At 32.5% G+C, this 25,424-nt stretch overlaps 5 protein-coding genes across 7 annotated transcripts in view; 2 read left to right on the top strand and 3 right to left on the bottom strand.

Moving 5' to 3' along the window:
• The window catches only part of LOC106710704 (alpha-actinin, sarcomeric), a 34,045-nt gene extending 32,999 nt beyond the window's left edge, over positions 1 to 1,046 (top strand). For both annotated transcript variants that reach the window (XM_045681113.1, XM_045681112.1), the window contains exon 20: positions 467 to 1,046. The gene's annotated coding sequence lies outside the window, so the exon portion shown is untranslated. The remainder of the gene's footprint in view (positions 1 to 466) is intronic.
• Positions 1,047 to 1,838: 792 nt separating this feature from the next.
• Positions 1,839 to 3,035, bottom strand: LOC106711177 (uncharacterized monothiol glutaredoxin ycf64-like). Its single transcript, XM_014503422.2, has 2 exons — positions 2,651 to 3,035; positions 1,839 to 2,172 (listed from the first exon to the last, which is right to left on the bottom strand). Exons 1-2 carry the CDS (start codon positions 2,904 to 2,906, stop codon positions 1,988 to 1,990), a joined length of 441 nt encoding a protein of 146 aa, XP_014358908.2. The 5' UTR covers positions 2,907 to 3,035; the 3' UTR covers positions 1,839 to 1,987.
• Positions 3,036 to 3,747: 712 nt separating this feature from the next.
• LOC106711168 (serine/threonine-protein phosphatase 4 regulatory subunit 2) lies at positions 3,748 to 5,866 on the top strand. The gene has a single exon (XM_014503412.2). It carries the CDS (start codon positions 3,907 to 3,909, stop codon positions 5,371 to 5,373), a length of 1,467 nt encoding a protein of 488 aa, XP_014358898.2. The 5' UTR covers positions 3,748 to 3,906; the 3' UTR covers positions 5,374 to 5,866.
• Positions 5,867 to 8,578: 2,712 nt separating this feature from the next.
• LOC106711183 (probable 4-coumarate--CoA ligase 3) lies at positions 8,579 to 15,011 on the bottom strand. 2 transcript variants are annotated; one of them, XM_045680893.1, is made up of 9 exons: positions 14,685 to 15,011; positions 13,475 to 13,685; positions 12,451 to 12,597; positions 11,803 to 12,003; positions 11,383 to 11,491; positions 10,572 to 10,798; positions 10,272 to 10,450; positions 9,535 to 9,690; positions 8,579 to 8,956 (listed from the first exon to the last, which is right to left on the bottom strand). In XM_045680893.1, the coding sequence occupies exons 1-9, from the start codon at positions 14,940 to 14,942 to the stop codon at positions 8,672 to 8,674; spliced, it is 1,773 nt and encodes a 590-aa protein (XP_045536849.1). In that variant the 5' UTR covers positions 14,943 to 15,011; the 3' UTR covers positions 8,579 to 8,671. The 2 variants fall into 2 exon arrangements, with proteins under 2 accessions (XP_045536849.1, XP_045536850.1); XM_045680894.1 differs by lacking the exon at positions 13,475 to 13,685 and having other exon boundaries at positions 8,584 to 8,956; positions 14,685 to 14,792.
• Positions 15,012 to 16,786: 1,775 nt separating this feature from the next.
• Positions 16,787 to 25,358, bottom strand: LOC106710935 (ATP-binding cassette sub-family B member 10, mitochondrial). The gene is made up of 10 exons (XM_014503127.2): positions 24,972 to 25,358; positions 23,544 to 23,750; positions 22,957 to 23,159; positions 22,294 to 22,428; positions 21,577 to 21,723; positions 19,511 to 19,742; positions 18,674 to 18,951; positions 18,342 to 18,425; positions 17,809 to 17,967; positions 16,787 to 17,149 (listed from the first exon to the last, which is right to left on the bottom strand). The coding sequence occupies exons 1-10, from the start codon at positions 25,336 to 25,338 to the stop codon at positions 16,853 to 16,855; spliced, it is 2,109 nt and encodes a 702-aa protein (XP_014358613.1). The 5' UTR covers positions 25,339 to 25,358; the 3' UTR covers positions 16,787 to 16,852.
• Positions 25,359 to 25,424: the final 66 nt, after the last annotated feature.

Below are 25,424 nucleotides of genomic sequence, written 5' to 3'. Positions count from 1 at the left end.
CACACCAGGCCAGCTCAGTAAGACAGTAGCGCTGGACTGACATACACGGGCTACATAAGGAATCCTTCAATTTAGTACTACAGGAAATTGTAAAATAAATTATGAGTTAAATAAAAAAAAATCTTGGGTTAGAAAGTGGATTATTCAAAAATAAGGGTGGGTCGGGTTTACTATTAAAGCAGCTCAAGGAGGAAGATCCGGGGGGAGCATAAATTAGCGACAAAAATACATTTTATAACCACAAAAAGCAATTTTAATTACCATTCTATCAATATCATTTTCCATCCGTAGTTGCATTACGGCTTTGGAGTTATATTTTTAATATTTAATTCTGTCACAGTCAACATAATACATTATTATTCAAGAAAGCAAAAAAATTAACACAAAAAAGTAAAAATATTATACATAGGACCCATCGAAATGTTCTGTTTTAAGTATGGTTACTAGCTAATTAACTTTTATTTAGATCCAGGTCTTATCATCAGACGTAACCCAGGAGTTGGAACAGCAAGGGAAGTGAGCACAGGGTCGCCTCTCGTATACACTACTCCCAATACAGAGCGATGTGACCCTGCTCTGTAGCGACCTCACAAAAATTATTTCTCTCATGTTGGCAAACATCTCATAAATTACGCCCTAATCCATTGCCAACATGATGCAAACAATTTTTGTGGATATTATTAGTATTTTAAAAATCAGTTCTGTATCAAATACGTGCAATGTTAAAACCAAAAAATGTCATTAACTCTCTTACCAAGAAAAATCTCTCATTCTTTGTGTAATCTTTTGGCTCAAATCAGAGAATATCATATATGTCTACAACACACTATTTATATAAATTAGATTTAGGTATTTTTATCTTTTATACGAAATTTGTCAGGAAATGTCACAAAACATTTTATTTGTAAGTTAAACACGGTGCTAATGTTAGGCTTCACTAATGTGTCACACCAAAATAAAGACTCATTCAAAATGTGAGGATGTTTTTTGTTAAATATATATTATTTTTTTTAATTTTTAAGCATACATTATTTATATACAAGTTCAAATTTTTATTACTGCCATTAGGTAGGAGATCATGATTGTTTTTTTTTTAAGTCAACAAAATCAAATAAATGTTGCAGGGAAGTGAAAATACAAATTATTTATATCATAGTATGCCATACCTTGCCTGCAATCTATTTATCACTTAAATATCAATTTTTATAAAAACATTGTTTGTAAGAGTATTTAAAATTGAGTACTCTAAATAAATGATCTGCCATATTTTTGTCTTTTAATATTTTTTTGACTGTGTTGTTAATCCAACCTATAATTTATACGAGGAAACAGTGGATGTAGATTAAGAATGAATTATGTGCCCAAAAAGTATACTAACTCGAATGTACAGCTAATTTAATAAAGAGCTCTTTAAAACATTTAATCATTTTATTTGTTTCATTTTAACAGACTTTTATAACATCTAAGATAGCCAATTTCCAAAAAAATATAATAATTATATCCTAAACTAAACTAACTTGAATAATAATAAACCTAATCAAACTTTTTATTTGGTTCAAACTGTCCATTCATTTGATAAGAGGTCTTAGGTTACAAGGCAAAGTAAATTGAAGAATATCATTTGGCTAAAAACAATTTACAATAATCAAATATGAAAACCAACACACTTAAATATTCACAGATTAAGTCATTTAAATAATTTTTATTACTTTTAAAAGAAGTAATAAAAAAAATAGCAGGAAATGATTGCAAATTAGTTGTACTAAATTACTTTCATAAATTTGAAAGAATATTAAAATTACATATAACTGTTTTGATTTGGTTAAAAAATTAAATAATGATTTTGTTATAAAATCCTGTTTTTTATGCTTTTGATAATAGTATTAATCTATACAGACAATAAATAAATAAAATACATATATCTGTAACGATTGTATGCAATATAAATACATAATTTACTCAACTTGTTAGATCTACCTCTCAATTTCTACTTCTTTTCTTCTTTCTTGGATTGTTCAGCTGTCAATAGAGCACTTATTATACCAACTTTTTTCAGTTCCTCCACTAATTCACCCGACTGATGCATTTGCAGCATGATATCACAACCCCCAACAAACTCTCCATTAATAAACACCTGTGGTATTGTTGGCCAATTTGAGTATTCTTTAATACCTGTAAAGAAAAATTCCAAAAATTTCCAAAGAAAGTCGTGTTAGTTACACTATTTATAACTCAAGAACGGCTGAATAGATTTGACTGAAAATTGGTGGGCAGGTAGCTTAGAACCAGGAAACGGACATAGGATAATTAATAAAATATGAAACAATTAATTTTATTTGGTCTTCGAAAATTACGACCTCAAAAAATTCAAATCAGTAACAAGAGATCATTTCCAATCGTTTAAAATTTATAATATTTTATTAAAATTTGTCATGATTCGCTATTGTAAAGTATTACTAAATTACCAAAATAGTTTATCAAATTTTAAGCACAATATCCATCAGATATCAGGTCAAGCCATTCATACAATTTTTGTACATTGACAATTTAAAGAATTTTTTTTAAACATCACTAATTAACTGGAATTATATTATGACATTTTGAGAAATAACCATTATATAAGTTGTGTTTTAAGGCGGTATAAACTTACCTTGTCTTAAATTTTCGTCTGAGAGGACATCATGACTGACGTAAGGAACAGCATGCATCCTCATAATTTGAACAACAGCGTTGCTAAACCCACACCGCGGCGCATCAGGTACGCCTTTCATAAATACTACGACCTTATTATCCTTTACTATTTTGTCTATTTTCTCGTTCATATTAACATCGGCAAATGTTCGACATGATGCTCGGATTGTGCTATTTAAAAATGGCCGGAAACTCTTTCTCATTAGTGTATTCATTTTGAAAATCTATTTAGGAGTCCAAATGCAACTGAATTAAGTACTCTAAAATAAAAATTCAGGTCTTTAATTCTACAACTTTACTCACTTGTTCTGCAATCTGCAAATGTCAGATGTCACGATTGTCATGTTTTTTTTTAATTAATATTTTCTAGCCTGGATACTAGTCCTTTTGGCCGGATTATCATTTCATGACCATTGTTGCCACCTTCCGTACTTCAAAATGTGCTAAATGAGCTGTTAAAATATGCCAAAATATGCTAGTTTTTTTTAAAAAGTGCTAAAGAAAATGCTAAAAAGGTAAATATCAATTGTAATCAAAATTATTACAAAATATACAGATACAGACTGATTTTACGTAGAACTTCACGCGAAGGAAGCTGTCAGAGCCCAGATTGATAGGAATGCAATAAACATCCATCAGGAATTCCTCAAACTCTAAAGAGGCAATTGATAAATTTTCTGATAAGTAATAGAAATAAATAACAGTTATTCGTTATATAAAAACTGCTCACTTTTATAATGAATTAAACTTAAACAAAACACAATTAATTACTTATTAAAAAAAAATTATTAGTATTTCTATAATTTACACATTTGAAAATAAGCTGACTAACAATCTGCCAAATTTAGCATAAATATGTGTCTATGACTAGTTCTTGCCAGTAAAATTGTAAAAACGAAGTTCAGCTAAAAGATTATACTTATTAAGTTTATATTTTACAGAATCTGGAGTGACGTGGAAGAATTTTCCTTTAAATAAGTTACCTATGTTCCTGTATTAAAATTTCCATTTTGACTTTTGCACCATAAACAGGTATAACCTGTGCGATCAAAATTGCTTGTAAGGTTTCTTTTCAATTATTTTTAGCTTCTTCCCCTTTGCTTCAGTTATCTGTGGATCTCAATCAATTTGATTTTGTCACTTCAGTATTCTTCTGTATGTTTATTTCATTTACGTATATTATTAAACTTAGTTTCAATTTGGTCAAATCACAAAATGGAAAACGCTGAAGAAGTCTTTCATTTACTTGAAGAATTTTCAAAACGCAAGCCAAAAACGATACCTCAAGAGCTAAACGATTACTTAGCGTATGTAGCACGTACCGGTGATCCTGTGTATCAATGGTCACTTGTGAAAAGTTTATTCAAAGAGAAACTGTTAAACGTTATAACTGATTTCTATGAGACAACTCCAGGTATTGAGATACCGCCGTATCCTAATGTGGATCCATTCAATTACGATATTATGAAAAATAGTTTATTGGAAAGACTCGACAGTTTTACTTCGGCACCTTTTACAATTCAACGTATTTGCGAGCTGCTAGCATTTCCTCGTAAGCAGTATAATCGCGTGGATAAATTTATGAGAGCAATTGAGAAAAATATTTTAGTTGTAAGCACACGAGAGCCCGGAATACAACGTCACATCGAGCAGGAGAATGGTGAACCAATGGAACCTATTGTCAACGGCTCCGACAACAATTCAGAATATAATGTAGATGTTGAAATGGAAGATGTGTCATGGAAAGAAAATTCAGAGCAAAATAACACTGATCCCCAACCAAGTTCTTCAGATACCCATATCTCTGTTGATAACAGTGAAGAAAAAGTCCATACAAAACAGGAAACTCTTATGGATACTCAAGAAAAGGTTAGCCATGTACAAGAACCTGCTGAAACGGAGAACTCTTTATTAAATAACACACCACCTCAAGAACCAGAAAATAAGTCCAGTGAAACTGTGACTTCAGAATCAATACCAGAGACTGCAGAACAGCCAAATGATGAATTAGAAAGGGATTCATCTCTTCCATCATCATCGGATAAAGAGGATGATAAAATGAAAACAGATGAAGTAGCAAATGTATTAATTGTACCAGAAATAAAAATAGATGATGCTGAAATGACGGAACAAAAACTTAAAGCTCAATATGATGAAACAGTTGAAGTAGCTAAAGAAGAAAGCAAAAATGAAAAGGAAAGTGAGGATTCTAAACCTTGTGTAGATCCTACGCAGGCAATCAGCGAAGACAGTTGTTCAAGTTCTAATGGTAAAGAGGATATTGGTGAACCAAAGATGATTTCTGAAGTGTCAACTTCGAGTGAAGAGAGTTCCTCATCTAGTGATAATACTGATGGTAATAGTAACTCACCAAGAACTGACCCTGAAACTCAAACAGATGTTCAAGTTGCTGCAATCGCAGTAGATAGTATCAAAGAAGTTTCCAAAGAGGATGTACAGAAGATTAATGAAACAGTGTTACCTAATCCTCCAGTAGAAAATCCAACATCAATTGAAACAGATAACTATTCTATCAGTGATGTTAACTCGGAGATACAACAAATACCCTCCGAGGCATTCACCAAGTCGGAAGATATTACAGAAAATGCCACTGTTGATGAAAAGTCGGAAAATAAACTGGAAGAAACTGAAACGCAAGAAAAACCAGAAGAAACACAATGATTCATGTGATATAAAAGTGTTATTGTCAATAACTGTGGCTTATTTTGAACAAGTTTTTTATCAAATGTGGCTCACTTAATATAAGGTTAAAGACTTGAATAAAGTATTAAATGTAGTAAAACAATGTAATTTCTGTAATTATTGTCAAATTATAATACAAGATATGATTCAAGAAAGTTACATTAAGAAATTCTTTAATACAGATGTGTTTGATTTACTGACGATAGTGTGGAGCTTGTCTTGTTGCAAGGAACAAGGCAAAGGTGGAAGTTTCTTTAAGTGGGACACCAACAAGGGCCCTGACTGTACAGGCAGGTCCTTAATAACAACAAATTTAACACATTTAATAACAACAAATGCAAGTTCTCTTTAGTTTGTGTGTAATGGCACTGAATGTATTAAATTAAAAGGACTGTTAACTACAATACATACACTAACTTGTAGTGATGAGTAAGGCATTGTTAAATTAAAGGAAACATAACGGGTTGGTTGTACACAAAATTAAATATTTTATTTTGGATTTATTATTCATTTTCTACATCAAAAACAGTTAATTTTAAGGCTTGCAGTGTAAAAGCTAAGGTAGCCAATAATTATTAGTATAAAGCCATTTATACTTATTAGTTTTATTTAATTACACTATTGATAGTATATGTGATGCCAAGGTTAATAGGATTAGATGACTAACAAACATGCTAAGGGGCTTAGGTTAAATCCATATATAGCTTTGCTCAAAAGGTACACAATAGCAAAATAATTACCAAGACTGAGGTAACAAATTACTAGTGATGCAACGGATGTCTGTTTTTAAAACGGAACTTTACGACGGCTGAGAGATCCAAATGCGCGGCGCGAGACGCGCAGTCCGTGCGCGGCCTTTCGGCACTTGTCGCATTTGTTTGTTTACGTACTATTTTGTGAATTTAAGCGCGTAATATTTTCTGCTGCTTTTTGAAACAATCAGTTTCTCTTGCTGGAGTAAACTGTCTAGTTGTTGTCCATATAAAATTTGACAACTGGCAAAATGTGACTATTTCATACTTACGAGTTATTAAATGTACTTTTGAATAAGTGATAACCATGTAATATATCATCATGATTATTGTTATCAGCTCACTATGCATCCCCACTGAGGGGCTCGGAGCCTACCCCAAATTAGGGGTGACTAGGCCATAGTCAACCACGCTGGCCTAGAGCGGGTTGACTTCACACATATCATTGAATTTTTTCTCAGATATGTGCAAGCAGCATCACTACGTTTTCCTTCACCGTAAGAACGTCGGATAAATGTACATATGTAAATCGAAAATCGAAAATCACATTGCCCATGTCCCATGGCGGGATTCGAACCCAGGCCCTGCAGATTGCAAGTCAAGTGCCACGAGCCACCGACGCCTAATAATTATATCTTTTTCTAATCTAGATTTGGTGTATTTGATACTTAACACATTCACTGTTTACAAAATAAAAAAAAAGGTAACAGCTGGGAGCCAAAACTTTTTATGATGAATTTTTATTTAGTATCTGGGAATGCTGAACATATAGATAAATTAATAATGTTATTATAATAATTTCAATAAAAAAAAACACATTTTTTGCGTTTGAGCGCAAGGGATCATCATCACACATATACACACACATACACACGCATACATACACACACATACAGGACATAAATATATTTAAAAAATATACATACATAACAAAGTTCAGCCTTAGGTTCATGTGATACAAGATATTTTTATGTTTGCCTCCGTACGAACGTGATACTAAACACTGTAAGAATGAAACTAATTAATACTCTTTTTCGTTAGTTGACTATATTGCCAGAGTGGCCACACAAAGCAACATGGACTCGCTTCAAACGCCGGCGGCTTACTGGCTACTACAAAGTGAACGGGCTCCTCGCTCGGATCCGTGGGGGAGGCGCTGCTACTAATAGCTCTGCCCACTCGGATCCGAGTGGTCAGCAGTGAATGTATTAATAAAGAAATATATTTGTCGTTTGTCAACACGAGTGGTTTGGCGAACATTAATTTGTAAATAGTGTAATTTTGTTTCCTGAAAATAAATAAAAAAACGCCTATTTTAACTTATTGCAGCGCAGTAAAAATACATACATTGAAGGCTAAAGGACATCGATATCCAATGCCTTAATAAATTAAAAACGACAACAAACTGTTTTTACCCAAAAAAATATTTTTGTAAATATGTTTTTTATTATTATTTACACTTCTGTTTCCGCATCCGTTTCCGTTTCCGTTTCTGCTAAAATTTATTTTTGACATCTGTTTCCGTTAAGACACTTCCGTTGCATCACTACAAATTACCTCTGGGTTTTTAAGAGTGAAGTAACAAAGTATTAGATTATTTTGGCATCTGAAAATCAGAGTATTGTGTTATGAATTACTTTTATTTGATATTCTTTTTATGTAAGTTAATTATATTATAAAAACACACACACACGTAAATGCAAGACTCCAATTTTCTTATGTTTAGTTCTTTTGTGTATTAAATCATTATTATTGTTAGCTCACTATATATCCCCACTGAGGGGCTTGGTGCCTACCCTAAGTTAGGGGTGACTAGGTCATAGTCAACCATGCTAGCCCAATGCCGGTTTGGTATGTTTTAAATTAATTTCATTTATTAATTTAAAATAGAAAGTATTCATATAAGCAAAGCTTAAAGTTTCTTTAAGGGAAAAAGTAAAAAAAACATTATATTATTTAAATGATTACAATTTTCATGTCTATTTGCAGGGTTTTACAAATTTATATTTTTCTAGTTGTAGTAGTGAATACAAGATGCATCTGTTTCCATTGTAGCAATACCAGAGGACCTAGCACGAATATTTCGTGAGAATGTTACGATAAGTAGATATTCGTGATAGAACATTTGATTAAAAAAATTATTTATGTTTTTGTATTTGCGTTAAGGCAGTGGAAACTCATGGTAACATCAAAACAATATTTCTTAAAGCACTGATATTTAGAGAAAGTAGAACTTCAGAACATTTTTTAATATTTAAAAACTTATAACTAGCTAAGTATTTTTTACTGGTAATCTAAAGATAATTTGTAATAGGAAGATATTAGATATTGTTTGATAAGGAAATAATTTTATACAATTTAATATTAAAGTAAACTAAGTTTATATAAATAAATAATTTAATAGCAGAATTAGTCTTACAATTATTATAACCTACTATCTTAAAATTACAAACATAACTAACTATACAAAAAAAATATCTACATATAGTGCACGTGCACTGAATCAATTTACTATATAAATAAACCTACTTCTTTGAACCTAGAACTTTAAGTTCATTCCTCAATATTTTTCCAGCTGCATTTCTTGGTATTGAATGTAGAAATGCTACACCGCCTTCGAGGTGTTTATATTTGGTTAACTTTTGTGCCACAACGTCGTAGATTTGTTTCTCTGTTAGTTTATGATTCGCTTTAAGTACTACGAATGCTTTGGGAACTTCGCCCGCGAGAGCATCAGGTATTCCTACCACAGCTACATCGGCTACTTCAGGTTGTTCCATTATTACGCTCTCTATTTCTGTTGGAGATACCTGTTAATATTATAATTAATTATTTCTTGTTACATTTAATTTAGACCCCATTTCCACTAATGTGATTTAAAACTAACGCACTATTGTTGCGGTCGCACCAATGCATATCTATATATATAAAAGAAAGTCGTGTTAGTTACACCATTTATAACTCAAGAACGGCTGAATCGATTTGACTGAAAATTGGTGGGCAGGTAGCTTAGAACCAGGAAACGGACATAGGATCATTTTTACCCCGTTTTTTATTTTTTATTCCGCGCGGACGGAGTCGCGGGTAAAAGCTATTATACAATAATTACTAATATAAATGCGTTTTGGATGGATGGATGTTTGTTATTATATATCTCAAAAATAGCTTAAAGGATATCAGTGAAATTTGGCACAGATGTAGAATATAGTCTGGAAGAACACATATGCTGCAATAAAGTGCAAAAGCTAGTTAAAATTAATAATGCAACTGCCATTTCGAGCAGAAAAGTTCCGATGTACTATTTCAAATGCTCATAATAGTAGCACAGGATCAGAGTATCTTTAGTGGAAAAGGGCCTTAAGGTTAATTAACAAATACTTCATGATACCTGGTTGCCTTTAACTTTGATGAGCTCCTTGGTGCGGTCGACGATGTAGAAGTAGTGGTCCTCGTCGTAGTATGCGACGTCTCCAGTGTGCAGCCAGCCCTCGTCGTCCACCGTCTCCCGCGTCGCCGTCTCGTTGTTCCAGTAACCTTTCATTACCTGGGTTATTGTGTTATTGTTACATAAATAATGTTATAACGTCATTAGTGTACTTTAGAAATGTATAAAACTTACAAATTCTACTAATATTATAAATGCGAATGTTTAGATGGATGTTTCTTTGTAGGTCCGGAACAGGTCAACGTATCTTGATGAAACTTGGCACAGATGTAGAACATAGTGTGGAAGAACACGTAGGTTATTTAGTATGTTTTTTTTTTTAATTCCGCGCGGACGGAGTCGCGGGCGACAGCTAATTCATCATAATAGTTCAACAATGGGTTCAGGGCCGTGTTGGGGTTGCCGCACTTCTGTAGCGCATCTGAGATTTTTGCAACCGGTGTTGACGACTTTGCCGCAGTAATAAGAAAAAGAGCAGCATCCCTGATGCAGCGGGTGCGGGGCAGCGCCAACAGATACTTGCAACTCATTGTTGATAGAGTGGGCTTGGACTGTCCCGTATTAGCTATGCGACCACGTCTACATATGTTGTAATTTTATTTATTTTATTTAACTTCTAAGTTGATTTTGTATGGACCATGTGTCTGTGATAAAGTTTTATTATTATTATTAAAACTGACCTGCGGTCCCCTTAGATACAGTTCCCCTGACTTGTGGGCGTGTAAGTTATCCCCAGTAGTGAGGGAGACGATGCGGGCCTGAGTGCTGGGTATGAGCTGACCCACTGACCCCACCTTGTTGTATGGATAGATGTATGGCGTCATCAAAGTGACAGGCGAGCTCTCTGTCATACCGTAACCTGTTTTAATACGAAGAAATGTATCAACTGTAACGTTGAAGTTAAATCCAGTGAAAGGGAACTAAAGTCAAATAATTTCGAATTTTTAAATAGTAAAAAAAAACACTAGTTATCACATTACCTTGTAACAATTTGATTTCGTCTTTAGTCTTTTCGCATTTGAGCAGGAATTTCTCTAGCATGCTGTCGGTGGTGGGGGCCGCACCCACCATTATTGTCTGCACTGACTGCAGGTGTTCCTTCTTCACCAGAGGATGCGTGGCGAGGAAGGCCAGTAGAGATGGCACTACGAACAGTGTCGTCGGTTTGTATTCTACTAAACATTTGATGTAGTCTTCTGGAGTGAATCTGAAACAGAAAGGATCAAAATGTACATTCGATATTATTTTGTCATATTTATAATGCGAAAATTGAAAGTGGACAACAGCTGAACGGATTTAAAGAAAATTTAACATAATAAGTAGCCTATGTGTTCTTTCAGGCTATGATCAACATCTATGCCAAATTTCATAGAGATCCGTTCAGCCGTTCTGGAGACACCTTCAAACAAACATCCATCCAAACATTCGCATTTATAATATTAGTAGGATATGGAATAAGCTACAAACTATTTTTTTTAATTCTAAATAAAGTCGTAAGCGACAGCTGGTTTAAAATAAAATTGTATAATACTAGCAGTTGCCTGAGACTTCGTCCGCGCGGAATTAAAATTTTTCCTATCTAAAGAACATATAGCCTATAATAACCAGGGATAGTGTAACTTCCCAACAGTGTAAAATTTTATAAATTTTTAATTTCGGACCCTATTCACTGAAAACAAACAATCAAATCTTTCCTCTGTATAATATTGGTACGGGTTAGAGATGTCGTTACCATGACATCTGGAAATACACTGTGTACTTGTATGTAAATAAACTTAGTATAGAACATACTTAGGTATAGAAACGATGTGGTAACCTAGACTTAGGTTGTAGTTGAGAACTGCATTGAATCCGTAGATATGGAAGAACGGAGGAACAGTCAGGATTACATCGCCGTGCCCTAAAACAGTAAATAACTTTAAACGTCAGTTTTCACAGCCGAATCAACCGTACAAAACATGTTCTCTGTTTTTTTTTTAATTAGAGGGAGGGCAGTTTTTTATATACTTGTGTTTCGGCAATGAAAACCTATCGTATAGTTTAAATTAATAATATTTCAAAGGTCGCTTACCTTTTTCTAGCCACATGACATCTTAACTGAAGTTAATTCGCTAGTTATGCATTTACAACATTTTAAACTACTAATATCTAAGATTTAAAAAAAGTGCAATACGGAAATTATAGTATGAAGCTATGAAATAGGTTTCTAACCTTTTTCTCCTTGATACTTCATGATCTTGGGACACTTGGCCTGCTTCAAATTGGACACGAGGTTGGCATGTGTCAGCATTACGCCTTTAGGCATGCCAGTTGTGCCGCTGGAGTAGGGAATAAGACAGACCTCGTCACAGTTCAACTCCGGCAAATCGGTCGTGTGGTCCGCCATTAGTAGTGAACGGAGACCAAATATACCTGGAAATATTAAAAGGGATTTAGAGTAATAGAAGGATCTCGTTATACGGAATATGTAATACTTATAAGAAGCAAGGAAACAATAGACCAGACTTTTATATTTTTTTCGATGTTACATAAAGACACTCCAGTTTTAATAATATGTATAGAGAGATAACATATTATTATTGTTTATTTATTTATTATTTATATTATTATTTGTTTTTTACTTTTTAAAAAGTTTTTAATAATTTGAATAATGCAAAATTCCCTGGACTCTACACTCACAATACTAACAAATAACTAAATTTTGTTTTGATAAACTTGTTCACAATTTGTTACCCCTGCATAATATCAAAAAATAGGCACCAGGCAGAACAAAACCATTATGTTAACGTTAATAAAATAATAAACATGGCTCTCAGAACTGCCTACGAAAAAAATAATAACCACATTTGTTTAAGTCACCTTTAACTTTATCATCGTCACCTCCCACCCAGATAGTTCCCTTGTAGTCCTTAAGTGACTTGCTGACCTCGAGCGCGAGTGGCATAAACATCTCTATAGTCCCAATGGCTTTGACACCACAATCCGTAAACTGTCTCCGGACTTCCTCTGTTAATACAAAACTAAAAAATTACTTTCAATAATAGGTTGAATAAGCATTCACTAAGGTAGTACTCATCTTTCCGAACGCTAGCATTTTTCGACCACATCGTCACCTGACATCAGGTGGTATGTTGGTAAGGCGTTGATTTCTCATTAAATCTACATACTATGCTTGAAATGAATTTATAACCAACAAATTACTGATACGGTTTAACTAAAACTAATAGGTTATGCGGCATTCAGCAATTGAAAAGGGAGCCTATTAGATACAGCTGCAACAATTAACAAGATAGAGGTTAAAGTACAGTGATAAATGACGTCATATTTACTATAGTAGCGCACGTAACAATGTGAAACATAAATACGAAGTAGGCTTGTGAACAGCTCATTCATAAACTCAAACGATATGCTGCATATACGTGAATTTAATGAAACATTATAAAGAGGAAAGTTTTAAAATGTTGTATTGAATTTTGTGGATTATTACTACTGATATTCTTGCTTAAAGACACTGTTATACGATTCATTATCTGATTAAATAAACAATAATATCAAACCGTGGATTTCTGAGACCAAAATCCCCGTTTAAAACATATTGTTATCTCTGATTTATCAACAGATAATGACAGGGATGACGATATAATTTATATAGAGATTTGGTCTTAGAAACCAGCGGTAAATACAATATGGACCAATATATGATTAATAATAACACATAATGCAGTTTTATCGAAAATAATTAATAATTATGAAAAGCAAACGAAAAAGACGTGAAAAGTAAAATTAAACCTTGTTTCAATCGTAAAAAGCTCAATTTATTGGCGATAAAATCTGCTTTGTTCTCCGTTCTGGTCTATGTGAAAGAACCCTTACACGTACTTACCGGCGGTATACAACGGGTTAGCGAAAGTAACGACTAATCCTGCCCGGATTGCACCGTGTATAAGAGCAGCGAATTCCGGGATATTAGGTAGAATTAACCCGATACGTTCACCAGGAGACAGGCGCATGTGTCCCAGGAGAGCCATCGCGCATTTCTCCACCATCATCCTCAGCATACCGTATGGGTATGAACGACCAGAAACGCCACATGTCTGAATATTTAATAAATAACGTTATAATAATGAGTTTTTATTTGCGAAACATGCAAATAAAACATGATCAATTCTCTCATTCTCTAAAAAAAAAGAGATAACAAACAATCGGTTTACACAGACGCAAATTATCCTTTAAAATTAAAGCAACCTTAAGATCAATATTACATTATGATAAAAAAAAATGCTGCAATTATTTTCAGTTATCAACAGAATTTTTTTTTTACTGGGCCGATCGATTCTATGGATTCAATCCGAATACTGAGAAAAATAATCTATTGGTCCGATCTGTAGGCCGAAACACCTATATTTTCGTTGTTTATTTATTATATGCATCATATTTATAAACAACCATGCACAAATCCGGTCATAATTACTAAGGTTCTGATACTTAAACATTAATAAACAGAGTACCTTTAACTTTCTTATTAATAAATGTTATTTCCATATAAAATTATTGTTTACATAGTAAAATTGACTTGGCAAGTGATTCTATGTGACCTTAACCTTCGGACAGTGACTATTTATATTACCATCTCAGTTCGTCTCCGTGTTCAGGCAAATATAGATTGCCGCGAACTTTGTACCGCACGATTTTTTTTATTTTCAATGTTTAATCTTTTAATTTTAACGAATCAAAGGTTATTTTATCTGTTCCTATGCTCTAAAAATTGGAAGGTAATAAAACATTAACTGTGCAGCACGGTTATTTCAATTTAAAATTCAAACGCGTCAGAACTGACTGGCAGTTGGTTTACAGTAAATATTGTTGGGCAAGTTAAATCTAGTTTATTTTTATATTTTTCTGTATTGACACAGATCCATTGAACTGTCTTTATTAATTATATTTCAAACGAAATAGTAATAGTCTATTATCTGCATTAATTAATAGACAAAATACATTTAGTGACATTAAACGTATTGTCTTTGTAGTCATAATTATTAAATATCACCGAAAAATAAAGTTAGAAATAAATGAAAAAAAAAAAATTAACTTACCACAGATGGTTTGTCGTCCCATAGCTCATAATCACTAAACACATATTCAGTTAAAGTTTCGTTCCCAACTTTAATTTCACCCCAAGGCGAATTTAAAATTGTACTATCAAAATCCGGTGCAGTTTGCGTTCCGAATGCGCGGGAAAAAGCGCGAGAATTTGGAAACGAACGCCATGTTTTTTGTTTTCTGAAACTTTTATATGGTTTAATTTTAAAAAGTTGTTTAGCCAAAGAATTGAAGAATTTACTGAGGGACATGGTTAAAGAACGTATCAGTAGAAGAACGGCGCGCAAATAACAAACAAACGGTTTGCGTTGCGTTTTGGCGCGCTCCACATAGACCGTCATAGGGCAAGGTACGCTTGGTAATTCATAAAGATAACGATCTTTTTCATATAAAATCATAAGGAACTAGCCAGAGCTACTTCCGTATCATTAATATATTTAAAAAAATATTTGTAACTTTGTGAAGTATGGTAGATAAACTAATTTTTCATAGGCAACAAAATTTTGCGAACTTTCAATTTTCTTTTATGTCCATTAACGGAAAAACGATTTTAAATATAATACACATCTGGTATACTTTGTCGTAGTATTAGACGATTTTTTTTTAAATAATTATACAAAACGAGATATGTGCAAGGATCGCGGATACAAATCAGATCTCTGCGGTTTTATTTTATTATCAACGATTAATCCTAGACCGGATCAGATGGTATTGAATTATCAACGAAATTATTATAATTGTAATTATTCATTAATAAATTATTAATCATTACAAAACCTAATTTTCCGTCTATCGTTTAAGCAATCTCAAATCTAGTTATATGTATCTTATCAAGACCATTACAACACCATAACTTTATTTCATTATTTGATTGCGACAGAGATAAGATTGCTTCAAAGATCAAAGTTCTTAGTACAAATTAAGTACCCGCGTAACCCAGACTGGTAAGCAAAGATTTAGGATATTGGATCAGGTATTTATCTCCGCATATAGATTAAAAAAAAAAGTGTAAAAATAACAACACGTATTTTATTCCATTTCACTATAACAACGTAAGCCAATACCCGTCAAACATACATTTAAAAATATTTATACGTAATAATTTTAATGCAATAACAATTGCAACATTTAAATTAAAACAAAATTTACATCTAATTCACAAAATATAACATTTAATATTCCCTTAATATAAAGCATAGGAATAATCCAGTTGGGTAACTATGAGTTTACGACTTTCGATCTTTAAAAATATCGACTTTGAAAAATGGTAGGGGTTAATTAATCGCCTCGTTAATTTATAATTCAAAACAATCTAAGCAAATATTACAACAGTATTTAAAATTACCCAAGAAGACTGAGCATTTAAATGACACCAAAACCGAATAATAAAGAACCAGTAAAATAGAAAAAAAATCATATTTAAATTAGAATGTAAAATTATAAATACCTAAATAATTTTTTTTTAGTTCGTTTAGAGCTGTCAAAAATCCAACAGATTATCATGTGATGGTAAATGCCGTCAACAATATTGCACACTTTTTTAGTAAATTATTGTACCAAGTATTTTAATTTATGAAAAGTAATAAAAAAGGTTGGGTTAATATCGGTCGTATATCTTCGTTTGACATTACAAAGTGTCAACTGTTGCTTTAAAATGGCGCGAACGAGATGCGTTCTATCTCTGTTGTTCACAACCGATGATGTATATGTTCATCTCACTCGCTCTAAGTATGTTGCATAATTTTATAGATTAAATATTTATTATATTATCGTATAATTTATATTTCACTCTTTTATAAAAATATTTTAATTTAATTTCATATAATTTGATATGAAGTTATTATTGTATTATTTATAATTTGCACATGTATTTGTGATGCAACGGATTTATAGAACATTTATTTACTTTAAATATATTGTACATAAGCATTTCATTTTGTTATCTTTGTACGTTTTCAACATATCGGTTTTATATTTTCAACATAAATCTTGCATTGAGTATATATTATTTAATTACCTATAAATTGGTATAAATTTCTTATATTTTTATGTCCTGTAAATTTATTACGTTTTTTTTTCAAATTAAATAACCCAACATAAAAAATAAATAATAAAATTTTCTAACAAACAACAATGTCATGGCCTAAAATTGATGTTACCGTCATTGATTTTGTATTTCGTTTTTCTCTCTAGACTTTGAGGCGAATGTTTGATGAGTGATGAGTTCTTTGAAGACGCCATTTTCTTTCGACATTAAATCTGTGTAAGTTCCTTGTTCTACAATACATCCGTTGTCAACAACGGCCACTTCATCAGCGGACTGTATGGTGCTCAATCTATGAGCTATAGTGAGTACAGTGCGATCTTTGCTTATATCTTTAAGCGCCTTGTCGACTAGGAATTCAGAATAAGCGTCCAAAGCTGACGTAGCTTCGTCGAGTATTAAAATTTTTGGATTCTGAAATTAAAATTGGCGCATTTTTTATCATTATATCTGATACAATGGACATATAGAAATAGTCAAAAAGTTCGATATTATTGACTATACATTGGAAAGAAGCATTCATCAACCTGCCCTTATCCCATGGAGGGTCGGCACAGTATGTACCACTCCTCCATACATCTCTATCAGCCGTCATATCTGAATTTACCCCCTTCTTACGCATATACTCTTTCACACAATCTATCCATACTTTCTTTAGTCTTCCTCTACCTTTATAACCATCCACATTCAATCTCATTACTTTTTTGTTTATATGAACATCATCGCTCCGCTAACATCGCGCTAACATGTCCAAACCACGCTAACCTTCTGCTCCTCAATTTCTAGATAACTGGCGCTACTTTCAAACTTCTTTTGATATACTCATTCTTAACTTTATCTTTTCTTGTCACACAACACATGGAAAGAAGCATTGCAAAATAAATTTGACGGTTAAACTTTCAAAGTTTGCGAAAAGTATTCCATAAATAAGTAGTAGTTTTAAGTAATTCTTTACTTTTCAATCTATTCAAAAAAAGCGATATCACATTAAGCAATCAATTTCACACTTAATAAAATTTTAAAACATCCTGTATAATAGTGTTTTAATATCCGGACATCCTGTATATGGTTACCTTGACGATGGCGCGTGCGATGGCGACACGTTGCTTCTGTCCGCCGCTGAGATGTGAGCCGCCCGCGCCCACCTCCCGCCGCCAGCCAGCTCGCGACGCGCCCAAATCCTGCAGCTGCGCAGTGCGTGCCGCCACCAGCCACGCTGGCTCCATCTTACCCTGATCAAACATTTATACCTTATTGTAAGGCAACAAAGTTTATAATCGCATGACAGTTCCACCGCGCACGATACACTCTGATCAACGATTTTGTACTTTAATACACAAAAATAAAGTTGATTATCGCTTGATACATAAATCGTACATACACGCGAATTCAGCATATTAGATGATTATATATCTTATTGCAACGAGTTAAAGTTGATAATAACATAATAAAGAAATCAGCGCAAACTTCATTTCTTTCAGGTAAACGATTGTTTCTTATTGCGACGTCTTAAAGTTGAGACTAGCAATTTTTTTTTTTTCAGAAATAAATCATCCATAGATACTAATAAATAATTGTCTATTGTGTTGCTAAAAAAACTTCTTACGTTAATCTCTATCATCTCCTCGCGATCATCGAGCGCGCCGTACATTATATTATCTTTTATTGACCCACTGAACAGAACTGGTTCCTGAAATATGATTAAAAATAAAACAAATGTCACCAATAACCTTACTAATATTATAAAAGCGAATTTTTAGATGGATGTTTGTTGGAAGTTTGTCTGGAACGGTTCAACGGGTCTTGATTAAATTTGGCACAGATGAAGAACATAGTCTGAAAGAACACATAGGCTACTTTTAAGTTTTTTTTTTTTAAATTCCGCGACGATGAAGTCGCGTGCAACACCTAGTAAAATAATAATTATAGTTCACATACCTGACTCACGTAACCAATATGGCTTCTCAACCAGACAGGATCCAAATGTCTTATATCAACACCGTCCAACAATATCCGGCCTTCTTCAGGATCGTATAACCTCAAAATAAGCGAAGCTATAGTACTCTTGCCACAACCAGACCTACCCACTAGGGCTATCGACTTGCCTGGCGTCAGATGTAAATTCATTCCTCTAATTAAAGGAGCTCCTTGATAAGAAAATGTCACATTCTCTAATACTATTTCACCCTTCGGTCTTGTCTCTGGTCGGAGGCCACCTGAAGAAAGAAAACATCGTGATGCAATCTGAAAATAAACCAACCCGCAGTGGGCCAGCGTGTTTGACTAAGACCTAGTGGTCAAGGCCAAGTGGGGACGTATTCAGAGCTGATGATGAAACTAGAAGCAAAATTTTTCATTAGCATAACTTAGCAACATATATCTTTTAATGAAGTGCCAATAACCCAATCGTTAAGGGTACGGATTACCGAAATTGGTCGAGAGTTCAAATCCCGCCATTTGAATATTGTCGTAAACAAAAGCCAAATCTAAAGTAAAAATCCAGTTAATAATTTAGGAAAAAATACTATACATACACAATACATGGTTTAAAAAAAATAACGGACAAAAATATTGTAATCAAGATTTAGGAAAAAGAATACAAAATCGAATCTGCCAAATATTATAAATATTTAACGAAAAAATAGTAACATGTAAATTGCATTATGACACCCATTTGTTCAATGACGTAAAAGCGAATTCCCAAAAATTTTATACATCTAGTGGTGTAGTAGTAGTACGAACAGTAGTACTGCTCTTAGTATATAAAATACCAACCTATTGAAGGAATCAAAGGTTTCCTGTCCATTATCTCCCACAGTCGTGTCGCGGCGCCTAGACCTTTGTTCAATTCAGTATAGAATCCACTCAGACCTCCTATACTGATGCCAACGTATGCTGCATAGAGCAAGAACGATGTCAGATGGCCTACTGTTAGCTGTTCCGTAGCCACCATACCACCGCCATAGTACAACACTAATAATATTATCGTATTCCCAGCAAGTCCTGTCTAGGAAAGACAAAACGAAAATATATCTAGACATATTACGTATTTCGGGATATTTTTTTTTAATTTCATTCTGTATAGGGTTTCATTCGCTAAATAAAGGGTGAAAGTTTGCATGTAGAAATATTTTTAACAGCCTAAGTTTATTTGCTTATAAACTTTAAATATTGCATACAGATTACTGTTACTAGTAGACGAGAAATACGATTTTTTCTAGATTTATTACTAAACGGTTAAGGTAGGAGATTAAATTAAGATTAAGAGATATGGAGGAATATTTTTCAAAGGCAAAGTTATTTAAAAATTATCAACTAACACTTTTGAGCACGAATAATTGAGTACTAAATAATAGCTTAAGTAACTATTTCAAGGTATTAGAGTCAGATATCAATTTGCTTTTTCCTTAGAAAGGTTAAACGCTAGTTAAAATGTCTTTGAGTAAAACAACGTAAGTGTAATCACGGAGATTATTATATAGATTACTAGCGACCCGCCCCGGCTTCGCACGGGTGCAATGCAAAATATACCTACTACAGAATGTCCTTATACACAACGTTCACAGCGTTCACATTAGAAACCTTTAAATTTATCAGTGTTTCTCTACTATATTATGCATTTATTATACATACAAACCTTCCTTAAGAATCACTCTATCTATTAAAAAAACCGCGTCAAAATCCGTTGCGTAGTTTTAAAGATCTAAGCATACATACGGACATACAGCGAAAGCGACTTTGTTTTATACTATGTATTGATTAATTACCTATAAATTAATCAAAACAATCAAATACATTTTTGGTTCCGTTAACTTTTTTAAGTTTTGAAATATGTTGTTTATATATTTTAATTAACCTTAATTAAATACTATTTTAATCCTAAGCAAAGATTCAAGTATCATATAAATCCAATGTCTGTTCGAATTAGTCCTTTTTTTTCAATTGTAAGGTTAAAAACAACACGAGATTCCTACTTTAAGCCCGATTTACATTATTCCAACGCAGTAGGACAGTTGCGCTCAAATTCAGCTCTGGAATGCAACTAGCATAATGTAAACACTAATTAGCGTCAGTGAGGCCATACACATTCCAGTCCAGCTCTACTGTCCTACTGTACTGGCATAATGTAAACCAGGCATTAGTTACAATGGCATGACGTAATTTAATCAAACTAAATATACATAAAAATACTATATTGGACAAGTTTATATAAATTAACGTTACATTAGTATTTACATTTTCCGCAGTTTGATATTCTTATCTATTATCAGTTCACAAGACTTTATAAAGAATAATTATTCATTTTCCGATTCCAAATACACTTATTTGCATAAAGAATGGGCACTTGTGTAAATTATATTTTATATTATTCTTTGACTAATTCAACTACACTGAATGTAATCAGAATACTAACAATTTTAAGTTAAATAAAGATTTTTAGACTTTTTCAATTGTATAAATCCACTTATTCTTTGGTAACATATTAAAGTGAAAATAGTCTAAAAGTTAAAATAAATTAGGTGAAGTAAAATTTGAATTTTTTTATAAGAAATTTAACAACATGTGTTGCCTTCTCTAGCTGTGATGGCGGCTTATATTCTTCTGGGCTTTGGATGCCATTTCTTATTATTTCCTAAAAAATCTCACTCTCTAGACATATTTGCTTCACTCATAACGAAAAATCAGTTTTTAACATTTTTGTCTGTCTGTCCGCATATCTGCGTTTGTTCCGGATAATCTCCTAAACGACTAGACTAATTTTGATGGGCTTTTTACTGGAAGGTAGCTGATATGTCTGGGAGTAACTTAGGCTAATTTTTCTTATTACACCAAATTCTTACCATTCCATAGAAACTTCCAACTGCCAAGGATTCCTTGTACGCTAATTTCAATACAGTTTCTATCCTTTGAGCGTAAGATTCGCATTCCTTCGCCTCTTTACTGAACGCTTTTACTGTTTTTATATTTGAAATCTTCTCTTCGGCTAACTGGAAAAATGATAATACAAAAAAAAAATCAAAAAAATGGGACTGCAAGCACTTCCTTTCGATTAAAATAATTTTTATCAAAATCGGAGCACTAGGGGCGGAGCTTCGCGGTAACACACATAAAAAATTCCAGTCGAATTGATAATCTCCGTCTTTTTGAAATTGGCTAAAAATATCAAAAACAAACAAATAACCGTTAGCCTGCAACTAAATAATTTTATTTTGTGAAACGCATAAACAATTTCAAAATCAGGCTTAAATATCAATTTCACTTTTCATATTCACAATATTACATATATCCTTATTTATATGTATTTTAAAATCATATAACTATATGTTTCTTTTAATACGATTGTAAAAATATATTTGCATACAATTCATGACCTTCATTTCAAGTATAACAAGGTTAACAATGCATTATAATTACCGAAAATTTTGTGGGTGTTCATATTATAAAAAGTAGTTATTAATTTATCTTAAATGCAGAATTCAGAATAAGTCGGAATAAATATATTTCCAAGAGTTTAGAAGTATATATGATATATATAGTACATAGAATAAGCATATTACCTCACTAGTGTCAGCAAGAGTTGTCTGCAGTTGTCTTGTGATGCTGCGTACGAACCTGCCGTATATCACAGCTAACATCGACACAGGCGGCACTACACACAAACCGATAAAGGCCAACGAAGGGGACATGTAAAACTAAAAAAAAAACATTATGTATATAAATAATAAGTTTCTATATCTTATAGGATACATATATTCGTAGATGTATCTCTAACAATAACTGAGTAATAAAAAATAATTTTGCGGAAACTATTTAAATTTTATTTCACTAACATAGTCTTAGCATAAAGATGTAAATTTTCCGAAATAAAAGGTATTTTATTTAATTAATTTATTTATATCACTGAAATCGGTTAATGTTGACGAAACTTTACATTAATCAATAAATAAAAGATTTGCCGAAACATTTACTTCTGAAAATCCATTAAGTTTTTTCTTTTGATAGTATTTTTTTATTAAATTTATTTCATCACAAAACATATGAACAATGCTTATAGCTATGTAAAACATTTTATTGTAATACATGGCATAAAACAATGCATATGACAATAAATAAAATAAAATGAAAATTATTTATTTCAGACTTTATATACTCGTAGCTTGAAAAGTTTTATTTTTATTCATCTGTTTATATTTAATATTTAACGATAGAAAAATTCTCACCATCATTCCAGCGCCAGCTACCGTCATCAATAATGATCGTAGGCCATCACTGACATTCTGACTTAGGTTCCTCCCCACCAGCTGTGTGTCTGCAGACAAACGGTTGACTAGCTCCCCAGTCGATGTCCTATGGAACCAGGCCGGCTCCTGACGCATTATTGCAGCATATGCTTGTTTGCGCAGTGCTTGCGTCATCCTCTGGCCTAAAAGTCAAGCTTTTATCAAATTATACCTGCTCTCAATATGTTATGACAACTAGAATAAACCACTCTTATGCAAATTGTGGTAAGAAGAGCGACAAGAGTTATTTGTGGGGCTAAAGCTAATTTAGACTGAAATGCAATTACTGTTATTCTCTTATGACTTACATGATCCAAAAAAAATCAAGACATATACAGTAAAACTTGGATAAGCAATAGTACAAGGGACAAAAATATTTTTCAAGCTAATAGGTTTCTCTCTAAGCCCAGTTTCTTGCTTAGGAAGTTACCCGTCAGGACTAGACAATTACGCTTAACCAGATTTGACTGTTAATAGTGTGTACATAGTTTTATAAAAATGCATATTTAAATAAATAACAAATTTACCTGATATTGACATTAAGTATACCCTTCCAAAATTACATAAGCCACCAAGAAGAAATACACCACATAACATTAAACATAAACTATCAAGTCTCTCTGTGGTTGCACCAAGGTCATTTGTACTACTATAAATTATATCTAAAACTTTCCCCAAGGAAAATGGAACAGCTATTGTCACACTCGATGACACAATCAGGAAACCGATAGCACCTGAAATCAAATTAAATTTATCATCTATATAAATAAAAGAAAGTTGTGTTAGTTACACTATTTATAACTCAAGAACGGCTGAATCGATTTGACTGAAAATTGGTGGGCAGGTAGCTTAGAACCAGGAAACGGACATAGGATCATTTTTACCCCGTTTTCTAATTTTTATTTCGCGCGGACGGAGTCGCGGGTAAAAGCTAGTTTGGCATAAATAGCTATTTCTAAAGTACTTTGGGCCATATCTATAAGTTATTAATTCATTATTACAATGTTAATTACCAATCATTTGTTTTTATTCTGTTGACAAACAACAAAGCATGAATCAACTAACAATTACCTAATACTTATTTTTATTTTACATACACACAATTTTCTATTTTCTCTATTTTATTCCTGGTATGAGCTGTTTCAATCTATTTAGTATTTATGGAACTACATCAAGTTAATTATCAAATTTACACTAAATAAAAATAAAAATAAAAATTCTAACAGACTTGTTTTGATAGCTACATAAAGTTCGATAAACTTTAGTATTTTTGTGTGGCATAATCAATGAAAGGTTATTACAGATAACTTATATAGGAGTTAGTCTCAAAAAATGGTTTAGGTCTTATGATAAGGATAAAACATGTTTTGGGAGCACTCAGATAAATATAATCATGTCATAATCATAAAAAAATACTTGTAATAAAATATAGTTAATAGTACATTTTATCATAATAATTTGACATCCTTTGAACATTTAACAGAATAAAATAATTTTAGCTGTAATAAATGTAAACTTCCAAAATTTGTTACTATGTCAAGTAGGATTTACTTGCTTCATTTTAAATACAGGCCGTAGAATAATTATTTCAAAAATATATTTATTGTTATATTATACTATTGCATGTAATTATATTATACCATTAGATTAATGAGAAAAAGTTTTTTTTTTAATCAATTAAATATTTCTGTTGATCCACTAATCTGCTATGTCAAATACATTCTGTTTTTAGTGTATATTAGTATATCACTTTTGCAATTTCAAATGGATGGTTTGTTCCATCAACCTACTTTTTTCCTTTTTTTAAATAATAATGGCCAATATTAATCCTTTTTACTGTTATTACTGTAAACATAGCATAGCTTAGTGACATAAACATTTATTTATTTACATTAATCTCCATAGAACACTGGAAACTCATACTTCATAATAAACACAAAATCATTTTCACTTACCAGTTAACGTCCATTTTTCAGGAGCAGCCAGAGAAAATAAACGTTTCACTTCTGAAGTCTTAGATTTCAAATCGACTTTCTTGGATGTACCTATCGTAGTTTTTAAATGAACGCTTTCAAGTTGAGCATTTTTTCTTTGTGTATCAACCTGGCTACTATAAAATCTGGACTTTAAGGACATTAATCCGCTTCCTCTTATTGCAGTCCTTTCATAATAGTTTCGTAAGGCTGAAACTTTGTGACTAGAGTATAACCTGAATCCACAGTGATGTCTTGCTTGACTCCGAAAGGGTATTCCAAGTAGTAATGGATTATGTCTATTACATACTTTAACATTTAAAGTTACATGAACTAATCTTTGTAACATTTTGTACGTACTTTTTAAAACTCCTAAAAAATAAAACAAACATCTGTCTGTCAGGATGAAACACAAAAATTAAATTGTTAGATTAT

The sequence above is a fragment of the Papilio machaon genome, chromosome 14 (genome assembly GCF_912999745.1).
Source record: "Papilio machaon chromosome 14, ilPapMach1.1, whole genome shotgun sequence".
Classification (NCBI taxonomy): Eukaryota; Metazoa; Arthropoda; class Insecta; order Lepidoptera; family Papilionidae; genus Papilio; species Papilio machaon.
Note: the sequence above shows the minus strand (reverse complement) of the source record. Positions and strands in the feature narration are given on the sequence as shown.